The 11670-nt window shown below is 52.0% G+C and overlaps 1 protein-coding gene across 1 annotated transcript; it reads left to right on the top strand.

The window, feature by feature from the left end:
• Positions 1-715: 715 nt before the first annotated feature.
• KCNS2 (potassium voltage-gated channel modifier subfamily S member 2) lies at positions 716-8395 on the top strand. Its single transcript, XM_082363859.1, has 2 exons — positions 716-761; positions 1409-8395. Exon 2 carries the CDS (start codon positions 1452-1454, stop codon positions 2883-2885), a length of 1434 nt encoding a protein of 477 aa, XP_082219985.1. The 5' UTR covers positions 716-761; positions 1409-1451; the 3' UTR covers positions 2886-8395.
• The last annotated feature ends 3275 nt before the right edge of the window (positions 8396-11670 follow it).

The raw sequence follows: 11670 nt of genomic DNA, 5'->3' as shown, positions 1-11670 counted from the left end.
CTCTTTCCCCCGAAGCTTCAGGAAACTTTTCAGCAGGTGCCTAAAAGGGGAAACCTGGAGTTCCTCCTGTCCTGCTCTTCCCCCGGACGCAAGCCATCCCTCATTCCCCAGCTCGGCTCCGCCCGAGACCCAAGTGGGGAAAGGTCACCGCAGGCAGTCCCCTGCCTGCGCCCTGGGAGGAGAAAGGGTGGCAATAACAGCTGTCACCAGGGGATAGGCGAGGGGTTGGGAAAGGTGTTGGCTCTGCGTCGAGCCGGGGGCCCGAAGGGGTCGCCGCGACGCGCGGGAGGAGAGCAGAGAAGCCGAGGCGGCAGCAACTCCGGAGTCCGGGCGGCGGCCTCGCAGGGACCTGGGAAGCGCGGAGCTGTCCGTTCAGCACCACCGCGCCGTGCCCCAGAGCAGGGCCCGCGCCGAGGCGCCCCGGCTCAGCTCGCACTCCGGCCCCCGCTGTGGCGCGCGTTGTTATCTCTCTTCGGTGCTGAGGGGCGCGCGGATCGAGAGAGGAGGGCTCTGCGAGCATCGGGGCCACGCAGTCACCTGTGAGCCTCCTGCAACTGCGAACGGCGGCGGCATCCCCGGCCGGAGACAGGAGACGCTCGGCGGACCCCGCCCGCCCTCCCGCCGGGCGCACACCCAGGCGCACACACACTCGCACCCGCGCGCACACGCACAGCCAGCCGGCAGCTGCGGCCACAGCGATGCTCGCTGGCAGGTCGGGGAAGTTTCCCGCCGGCCTCGGCCGCGGGCCCCAGTGCTCGCAGGTAAGCGCTTCCAGAACGCGCAGGGCGGGCCCGGATAGCTCCGCTGGGTAAGGCGCGGCGCGCGCGGCGCACGCGGCTCCAGGGCACGGCGCCAGGCGGGCGGGGAAGCCCGGGGCGGGGGGCGAGGGGGCTCCAGTCGCGGGGGCTGGACGCAGGGGACGCCAGGCCGGCCCCCTTACCCCACCCGGGGTTCATGACTCGAGAGGTGAATTTCCCCGCCCCCTCCCGAGGCTACGCGCCCCCCATCTCGGCCCAGCCCGGCCGGTGCGCATCCCAGCTCTGGTCCCGCCTGTCTGCGGCGAGCGGGCGGGGGCGTCTCCTCGACCCGCCCACGGGCAAGGTCAGCTCGCAGCTCCCTGGGCTCTCAGAGCCGCTGGGGCGCGACCTCCGCCAGCGTAAAGGGACCGACAGAACCCCCAGGGTGGGCGTGGAAACGCGGCCATGCTAGTGGAAACATACCCCCACGCCAAGCCTTTCCTTGGGAGGGGGCCAGACCCCATAGAACCGGCCCCCCATCCCAGTGTCCTTCAGCACCCAGAGACCCGCTGGAGAGGACTGGGTTCGCCAGGGGCGGATGGGGAAATAGAAAGAGGTGCCCGAGCCCTGAGCGCCCGGCGCTCACCCGACACGATTCCTTCGGCTTCCAGGTGTAGCGCCCCCGCGCGGCGCGGGCGGCTGGGCGTCTCCAATATGACTGGCCAGAGCCTGTGGGACCTGTCGGAGGCCAACGTCGAGGATGGAGAGATCCGCATCAACGTAGGCGGCTTCAAGAAGCGGCTGCGCTCGCACACGCTGCTGCGCTTCCCCGAGACGCGCCTGGGCCGCCTGCTGCTCTGCCACTCGCGCGAGGCCATTCTGGAGCTCTGCGACGACTATGACGATGTCCAGCGTGAGTTCTACTTTGACCGCAACCCCGAGCTCTTCCCCTACGTGCTACATTTCTACCACACCGGCAAGCTTCATGTCATGGCGGAGCTGTGCGTCTTCTCCTTCAGCCAGGAGATCGAGTACTGGGGCATCAACGAGTTCTTCATCGACTCCTGCTGCAGCTACAGCTACCACGGCCGCAAAGTGGAGCCCGAACAGGAGAAGTGGGACGAGCAGAGCGACCAGGAGAGCACCACGTCCTCCTTCGATGAGATCCTGGCCTTCTACAACGATGCATCCAAGTTCGATGGGCAGCCCCTGGGCAACTTCCGCAGACAGCTGTGGCTGGCGCTGGACAACCCCGGATACTCGGTCCTGAGCAGGGTCTTCAGCGTCCTGTCCATCCTCGTGGTGATGGGGTCCATCATCACCATGTGTCTCAACAGCCTGCCGGACTTCCAAATCCCTGACAGCCAGGGCAGCCCTGGCGAGGACCCCAGGTTCGAAATCGTGGAGCACTTTGGCATCGCCTGGTTCACATTTGAGTTGATGGCCAGGTTTGCTGTGGCCCCTGACTTCCTCAAATTTTTCAAGAATGCCCTAAACCTTATCGACCTCATATCCATCGTCCCCTTTTACATCACTCTGGTGGTAAACCTGGTTGTGGAGAGCACACCTACCTTGGCCAACCTGGGCAGGGTGGCCCAGGTCCTCAGGCTGATGCGGATTTTCCGCATCTTAAAGCTGGCCAGACACTCCACTGGCCTCCGCTCCCTGGGGGCCACACTTAAATACAGCTACAAAGAAGTAGGGCTGCTTTTGCTCTACCTCTCTGTGGGGATTTCCATCTTCTCCGTAGTGGCCTACACTATCGAAAAGGAGGAGAATGAGGGCCTGGCCACCATCCCCGCTTGCTGGTGGTGGGCCACCGTCAGTATGACCACTGTAGGGTATGGGGATGTGGTCCCAGGGACCACGGCAGGGAAGCTGACCGCCTCTGCCTGCATCTTGGCTGGTATCCTAGTGGTGGTACTGCCCATCACCTTGATCTTCAATAAGTTCTCCCACTTTTATCGGCGCCAAAAGCAACTCGAGAGTGCCATGCGCAGCTGTGACTTTGGGGATGGAATGAAGGAGGTCCCTTCCGTCAATTTAAGGGACTACTATGCCCATAAAGTTAAATCCCTCATGGCGAGCCTGACGAACATGAGCAGGAGCTCGCCAAGCGAACTAAGTTTAAATGATTCCCTGCATTAGCTGCGAGGGCTTGACATCCTCAAACCCACATTGCTGAGCTGTTTCTTGTGCCTCTGGCACAGTCCAGGCACATTAGGGTTATGGTGTAAGGAGTATGCCCAGCCCCAAAGGGGAGAGATGCATGGGATATGCACCCCAGGTTGCTTTTACAGTATTTAGGATCATTTTTAGAGGGTGGTGTGTCTGACACCATGCCTTTGCACCTTTCAGTGAAATGACACTCACTGGTCCTTGCATCGTGGGCATAAAATGTTCACCTTTCTGCCGGATGAGTACCACCTAGAATGCTAATTTCTCTGTTCATTGTGTTCTCTATTCTAGTGCTTGTGGCCCAGTACTGTCTCAGTTGTTTGTACTCCTGTTTCTGAGGTTGTCATGTGAGTTCTGTACAAAAAGCCCCCACAAATATGTCCAGTGGAAACACATCTATGGGGTCAGCGAGGATATGATGAGGTTTTGCTGACAGTCATGTAGAAACAAAATCTCAATTCTTTATCCATTGCTTTCATTTAGTTTTAATACCAAAACAAAGGGAATGTGAAGTTAAGTACACATGACTGATGCAAGTCTGTGAGTTGTTTTTGTAACTCTGTAGCCCTGTGGCTTGCATGGGTACCCTGCTCACTTTTAGAATGATGTACACTGATGTTCATCTCTTAAATGTTGCTCTCTAGAGAATGTTATTTTGTTAATCATGTAGTGAAGATTGAAATTTTCACCAAGAACAGATGCATTAGGGACAGGGGCTTCAGCTAAACGTAGGCCAAATCACAGGATGCTTGAAGACCTTTCAAAGTCAGCCCTCCGTCTTTCCTAGGGTGGTCGTAGAGACATTTATTTCTTGCTGAGGTTCCTGGTCTAGGTCATTTGAATAAACTTTGCTGTGTCTTAGATACTAGCATGTTTTTTGAAATGTTTCTTTTTAAAGATGTTTAGAAATAAGATTGTATTGTCTTTATCAACTAAAAAGTTTACTGTTGTATTGTCTTTCTGAGGCAAACATTGTTGGGTTGCTAGCAAGGGCAGTAGCTTAGAAAATTTTGTTGCCTGCTCTGAAAGCTTATAAAATGAGAGCCCTTTTATTTCCAAGCAGAATTTACTTAGATAATTTTGCTTCTATGATACGGTATGTTACATATGATGCTCTAATTGCCTCAGAGTTCCTGGTATGACATGGAAACCTGGTGGTATGGAAGTGTGTACTCAAAATATAGACACGTGGCTTATCCAGGATGGAAATACTATAGTTCTTATTTCCATTTCAGCTGCCTTTTCTTGGGGGAGGGTTGGTGGAGGCCAGGAGAAAGGAAGGAGTTGTAAAACAAAAAAGCATTGTTACTTAATAAAATGTCATAAATAATTGTAAACTTCTTGAAAAGCTTGATGCTATTTAAAAGACCTTTAAACTTCTAAACTTGTGTTAAGGTTGAGAACTCTTTCCTTCTCCAGAATGCCCTCCCTCTTCTTCTTCAGTTAACCAGCACATAGCGTTTTGAAGGGTTAACCTGGACCCCTTTGTAAGATAGTTCTCTGTTATATTGATGGTTTTCCAGTAGGCTTCCATTGTTGTTCAGCCTTTGGAAAAGCTGCAGAATCCAGGGGTCTACATGCGGAGTTAGGCAGGCTTTTTATCTATGTCTTGGATCTTCCTTAAAAAGGTCCACTTTGTGTCTTAGTTGGTTGAAGGTAGTACATACTTCTTGGGGATGTGGTGAGGATCTTGTCAGAGGCTTTGTGTACTTGTAGTTGCCATGGCTACTACAGAGCGGGCCATTTGCACTAGTCACTTACGCCTTTAGGTCCCCAGTTCAAATCTTTCCATCAGACTGGAGCCTCGTGGTGGGCAGGGAGGCAACCACGTCCTAGTGCTACCTGGTCTACCGTCTACATTTGTTTCTCAGAAGCATCAGGAAAGGTGAGATGACTTAGCGGCAATCAACCACCAAGTCAGAAGGGCAGGGTTATTTCTCAGAGTTTGCACATGTAGCACTTGGCTTTGGCTGATGTTTCCAGCACTGGAAGGCAGAGAATTTACGAAATAATCTCCAGCTGCACTGAGGCAGGTGACGGTACAAACTCGTGAGGACTGTTCAGTTTGCCAAGGCTGATGGTATTGGGTCACTGAGTGTGGTATCCACGGTCACTGACCATAAAGCTTGTGAAAAGTGGAAACAAGGAAGGAGGCTGAATAATTTAGTCACTCTCATGAGTATTCTTTTTAAACAGGCAGGTTTTACCACCAAAACAGAGATACCTCTAGTGGTTACTTTTTGCAGATGTGAAAGCTGGAAAACCTGACTTTTCATTTTGGTGATGACTTGCGTTTATCTGGTGCCTTTCATTGGGGGAATCCCAAAGTACTTTAGAGACTGTCTTTTTAATATCTTTTGTACATATATATACTCGTATAAAATATTATTTTGCCCATCCTGGAATTTCAGTTACTTCTGAGCATGAGAATGTCCTAATAGCATTAAGGACTCCAAGCAGTGGTTTCAGGTAAGAGGGAGAGAGAACAAGCCAGCTGGCTTGAACACTGGAGTTAATTCCCACAGAGGATGGAGATAGAACTGTGATCCAGGGAGAAAGAACACGCCTCTCCCACAAAGTACGACCAAGGTACGCAGTTCACAAGTGCTCTCAGCTGGGCTTTGATTGACCTTGTTAGATAACATCTTATGGAGCAGTTTCTTCTGGTCTCTGAAACTAATCTGTGCGGGGAAGGGGGGGTGGGGTCAGGTGAATTTTCTGCTCTGTTTCTGGAGTTAAGAACATAATTGTGAGCTGACATCTTTTGCCACCAGGCTGTCCGACTGACCTGTAAACCTCCTTTAGGGGGACCCAGTAAAAGCTTCAAATCACCTATTTCCAGCTGTGGGCTTGAGAGCAGCTTCACCCCCAACATTTGAAGGTTGTTCTTTTCAATGTCTTTGGGACAAATACACGGGCCAGGCTTTTCTGGAAATATATGTGATGAGTGTTTTGAAAGCGCTGGCTGGGAAGTGACACTGTGTCTTCTTTTCTGCACAGATGAGCACTGGTTATAGTTTGGTGTTTTCTGCCAACCCCCCGCATCTCCTGGGTTTGCTTCTGAGGAGGGGCATGTTATAATGCCAGGCTGATTTGTAGCTCCTAAGGTAGTAATTGGTATTTAATCCTTGGATTTGTTATTTCTACTTGGCTTAGTATTCAAATAATGGAACTACCTGCTAATTCTTGCCTCATTTCAAAGAAAATGATCTGTTACGCACTTTGGGATAGCAGTGGTCTGTACAGGCTGTGTGTTATCTACTTGAAGGCTTAACTGGTATTTCTTGTATGTTTTAACAGCATGACTTGTTACAGAGTTGTAATTTAAAAAATTGAGAACGCTGTATTTGCGCTGTCCGTTTTAACGCTCATTAACACGCTACTGTGCGGGCATTGATGCAGCCCCGCAGAACCGTTCTGTGTGATGGGTGCACTTTCCTCGCCGCGCCTTGACTCAGCAATGAGGAGGAACGCTGCCGCACTCAGGACTCCAGCCTCGAAGAGTATGCACATTAAATAGAACACAATCATTGGCACTCCCTTAGGGCACTTCAGTTACACGTGGAGTGGCAAACACAGCAAGGGCGTTCGACATTGGGGACCAGATTTCCTGAGAAAGGCGGGGCTCTTTGAGCCTTTGTTGGGAAGGGAGCGGTTAGTTATTCTTTGCAGGCACAGAGAGGTGGGAGCCCTTTTTCCACCAGGACCTAGAGCCACCAGCCTGCTCCGTAGAAGGGATGGTCATGAATTCTTGGAGCCCCCGTGAAACAGACACCCCTGTCAGGGTTTGCCCCGCCCACACAGTCTGGTTCAGCAACACATGCGCCTGCTGGTGCCAACCCCACCCCGCCCGGCTGCCAGGCTGCATGCTGCTACGGTGCCTCCCTGGCAGAAAGTTGGGTCCTGGGTAACCTGAGTGTTCTGGCTGGTTTGGTGTGACTATTGCTGGGGGAACTGGCCCTTAGCGCCTACTTAACCCAGGAGCGACATTGACTACGAGCCATTCCGAAGGCCACATGAATCTGTAGGAAGGTCACTGGGCTAACTGGGGTCTGCTCCCGGTTTTGCCTTCAACTCTATGATCTTAGGTGCCTCGCTTGGCTTCTCTGAGCCTCACATCCCCCTGCTGCAGAATGAGACGGTCGGATTAGATCATCCTTAAAGCCCTGCCCAGTTCTTCATCTCGATGTAAAAACAGAACCTCTGCATGCCTCCACCCCACCATGTCCTCCTTCTAGCACTGAGCAGAACCCGATAGCCTTAATTTATTTTTAAGCAGAATAGAGGGGCTGCTCACCAACAACCTTCTGTTTGCTTTATCTCTCTCCTCAAAAGCCAACCACAACAGATGACAGTTTCAGGGACAACGATATCAGAGACGTGCTTGGGCTGGTGCCTGTGTCAGGCAAATAGAGGTTTAAAATAATCGATGCGTGTCTCCTTTGGGCTTTAGGCTAGTGACACCTAATCCAAATTCCTGCTATTAAAAATCATCAGAGAGGAAAATCCCATTGATTCCATTTGGCTAATTCTTCGCCCATTTATGTTTGCTCCCTCCGTGAAGCCCTGCAGATCCCTCACCCGTTCTCACGAGGTTCCTGGGCCCCTAAGTGGACAAGGGCAGGTGGAGCGCCCACAGCCCACACTTGGTCCTAACTGAGGGGCAGTGGCATCTGTGGGTGCCCTCTTCCATGTAACCTTCAGACAACAACCTGCCTCCCGTCTCGTGGCGGCTGAGGAGGGGATTGCTGTGCAGCACGGGGAGAAGGCACTCGCGGTCCCCACAGCCCCGGTGGTCCCACCACGCGGGCCACAGCGCGTCTTCTCCCCCAGCAGGGCTATAGATGGATGTTCAGGGATATTTTGGGGGCCAGGGTCCCTTGCATCTTAAAAGGAAAACAAACACCTCCTCTTGAGGGAAGGACTTAAATACTGAGCTCACATGGTTATTACCTTCTCTTATTTTTAGGAGAACTTTTAACCAACGTTTCTACCCAAGGCCCTTATCTGGGTGTTAGATTCAGTTGATACTGTAGATCTGAAAACCGGCAGCGTGTTCCTCCTCCTGTGACCTCGTTTGTCAATATCACCATCCTCCTGGCGAAATTCTCCAAAGCGAATGACTTTGCCTGAAGGTAACAAGCTGATGCTTTCAGAAGAACGTAGGCACAAACAAGGTCTCAAAGATGTGGCCGAAGGGAGGGAGATATAACAGGGGAGGAAAAGAGGGCAGGAGTACCCAGGAGCTGGTGCATGTCCTGCAGAAGGAAGAAGGGCTAGGAAGAAGCCAGGGAAGAGGAAAAACTAATGAAGGTACAGAAGGAGAGAGTGAATAAAAGAAAAGGCAGAGAAGAAAGAAGGGAAAGAGCCATCAGCTAGGGAGACTAGGAGAAGCTATGTTTAACACAGTTCTTTCAGGACTTCCATTAAACTCATTTTGTTTCCAGTCAACATAACATGCTTTGAGCCCAACGGTGGCCTCCTGGGGGGTAACTATAGCTGGAGTCAACTCCCACCCGCCCCCCGGCACCTCCCCTCCCCTCCCCACCAAAGGGGTTCACGGTCTGGTGGAATAGAGATATGGACCACTACTAAAAGCCTTTTGCATGAAGAGGGCAGTGAGGACACAAGGAAAGGAGGCACAAATATTTCCTCTTGAAGATGGGACTTCTGGGTTACACATAGAAAGAGGGCCAGACGTCGACCAGACAGAGGTGGTGGTAGGGGTCTGGAACAGAGAGATGGAGGGAAGGGAAAGGGAGGAAACTGCCATGCACAGGGACCCGCACCAGCAAAGATGAAGAGACCCGCCCCCGGGCCAGCATGTGTGAGACACATGTGAATCAGTGTGGTACAAAAACAGTCCACAGCAAAGCCACTAAAAGACCCTGGGTGTTATTCTTTTGTCACTGGGTTGGGGCACTCTGACCAGTTAATCCTGTCAGAATGGGACTCTGGCAGCAGCTTGGAGGCTTGGGAGGGGCCAGGAGACCTACTTGAGGTCACTGCCAGCTAAGAAGGGAGGGAGCTGGAGAGGAAGGGGCAGAGTGGGTTGCCAAGTCCCCACAGGACTCCACCAACCACTGGATGTGGGGAAGAGAGATGGAGGGCCGGGGTGGCTTCTGGGCGGATGGGTGGATGACGGTGCCACCAAGAGAGGCAGGGAATACTTAGGTCCATCCCGAGGTTGAGTCGTGTTGCCTGGGTGACACACAGATGGAGGTGTGCAGAGGGCAGAGGAAAGCCTGGCACGGGACTCCTTGGCTGAGAGATGGAAGTTGAGGCCATGGGTGAGAGTACCCAGGAAGTGCACAGAGAGAAACAGACGAAAGAAAAGCTCCCTGCGGAAGACCAGCATCCGAGGGGCAGCCACAGGGACGATGAGTTCCAAGGCCCTGCCTTTCTCCGCCGGCTAATCATAGCTGGCATCCTATCTCCTTCCTTTCGCCTGAGAAAGCCCCAGAGGGTGAACGCTGCCACTAATGGCCTCAGCTTTCCTCCTCATCTGCTTCCTTATTTTATCTCTGTGCTCAGCCTCTGTGCCTATCACTCTTGCCAAACTGCTCTCTTGGAGACCACCAGGTGCTTTCCTCATCGCTAAGCCACAGCCCCTCCTCAGCTCCCCCAGAGTCTTTGACTCCATAGACCAACCTCTCAGTTCTTTGTCCTCCCTCCTCTCTGATTTTTGGACCCTGCATGGCTGGTTCTCCGGGCTCTGCCTCTCTCTCTCATATCCCCACTGGATCTTCATCTTCCCTCTGATCCTCTTCATCATGCCTGGCCCCCAAATTGCTGTTCTGTAAGCCGTAGCCTGAACTAGTGTGCAGGTGACCCGCGTGCCAACTTGCCTGACTTCCGGACCCCATGCACGTTACTTGTGTGTGTTTGGAAGTCACCATGTCTAACTCCATGTATTCACCCCGAGCTTGCTCTTCCTCCTGCCTTCTCCTTCACGTCTGTTGATGGACCCTCCGTGCTCTGGGCCACTCAGATTGAGATTTCAGTCATCTGTGAATCCTCTCTATTGATTTAGTTATTCACTCACCATAGCAAACATTTCTGGACAGCTGACTAATTGCCAAGCACGATGCTAGACGTGAGGGCAATACTCCTCTGGTATTGCTCCCAGCCCTTCAGCAGTGCAGACTTTACAGCCACTTTATTGTGCATTGGAATCATCCGGGGAGCTTTTAATGCTGTAGATACCTGGGCATCACTCCATCTACAAAATCAGACTCTCAGGAGTGGGCCCCAGGAATTTGTACTCCTAAGCTCCCAGCTGATTTTGATGCAAGTGGTTTTCAGAACCCACATGGAGAAACACCAGCTCAGGGTCTCAGGGATACCCCTTACAGTCCTCTCACTGTCCCTCTGTCATTCCCATACCCACTAGGACAACAGGTTTTATCAATGCTTTCTTCACAGGATCTCACACATTGGGCCCTTGGTATCCATTCTAAAGACTCCCACCCCACTTCAGTCCTTGTTAACTCATGTTTTGTTAATTTCCAACAGACTCATGCCCATCCCCCTCCAATCCATCCTTTTCTGCAACCCCCTACCAGGCTCATCTTTCCCCTTCCTGTATCTTAGACCTACTGCTGGTGCTTATGTTCAAAATAAGCACCACACATATAAAGGGTCACAGCTGAGGAGGTGAAAAATCTGCATGGGCCCATTAAGGCTCTAGACAGAGAAAAGGGCCCATTTAGGAAGGAGCTGCCTTTCAATGGGGCAACCAGGGGCAGGTGATAGAGACATAAGAGATTTGCAACAAGGGACACAAAAGTTGACAGCACGAAGGGCCAGAGTGTTGGACGACCAGTCTCCCCACCTGTCCAGGGATGGCCAATCCTGAGTCCTAGAATATTGGTCTCCCAAAGACGCTGGTGGGTGTGTCCAGCACAGAGTCGTCCCTGACGTGCAGGGATACGGTGTGAGGCAGGCACACTGGGGGAATATGATAGAAACAGAATTGGGGTTCATGGGCGGTGAGGAGATTTCCACTCAAAACTCTTTTCGTCATCACCTACATCTCCAGACATTTAAAAGCTTCTGAGCTATTTTCAGACCTACTATGAAAAGAACTGAGGTGTTATCAGTCAGGCACTCATCTAACCATTTCCTAAGAGGAGAGCTGGCATGAGTCACTTTGGATCTGTCAGCTTTGTATCGATCTTTCTGGCAAATTTTCTGGGTCTGCCAGGGCCGACTCTGCTGGGAGCAGTTGAATTGTAACCCACCGTGCTCAGGGTCAGTTATTACAAAGGCCACCGTTACAGGGTTGCAGCCTGCAGTTCTTTGTTGTGGAACACGTGGGAGGAGAGGAGGTAAACCACAAAACCAAGGGTGTCCCCGGGCTTTCCCATTGCTCTCCCATAAGCTTTACTTACGCCTCTCCCAGGTTTGAGATTTGAGGACTGCTTTTGGAATGAGGTGTTGCTGGGAACCAGTGGAACCCCAGAAGTCATTCTGGGTTCTTTCTCTACAGCAGGTGAAGCTGCTCTCTTCCACTCTGCCCTTCACCCTACCCTGGAACCTAGGAGCCAAGAGTTGAGGCGTTTAAATACGTTACTATGTAATTTGCCAATTTTAAAACATGAGCTCCCTGATTATTCAGTAGTCTCTCCATCTTTTAAAAAGGACTCTCGTGTTAAAAAGATAAAAAATAAAATTCCAGTCGAACCAAACTATCCCATCGCCCCTCACCTTTACCTGTGCTGCCCCCGCCCATGGGAATATGTAAATATGTGTC

Source organism: Balaenoptera borealis, assembly GCF_965194805.1.
Source record: "Balaenoptera borealis genome assembly, chromosome: 17".
NCBI lineage: Eukaryota > Metazoa > Chordata > Mammalia > Artiodactyla > Balaenopteridae > Balaenoptera > Balaenoptera borealis.
Note: the sequence above shows the minus strand (reverse complement) of the source record. Positions and strands in the feature narration are given on the sequence as shown.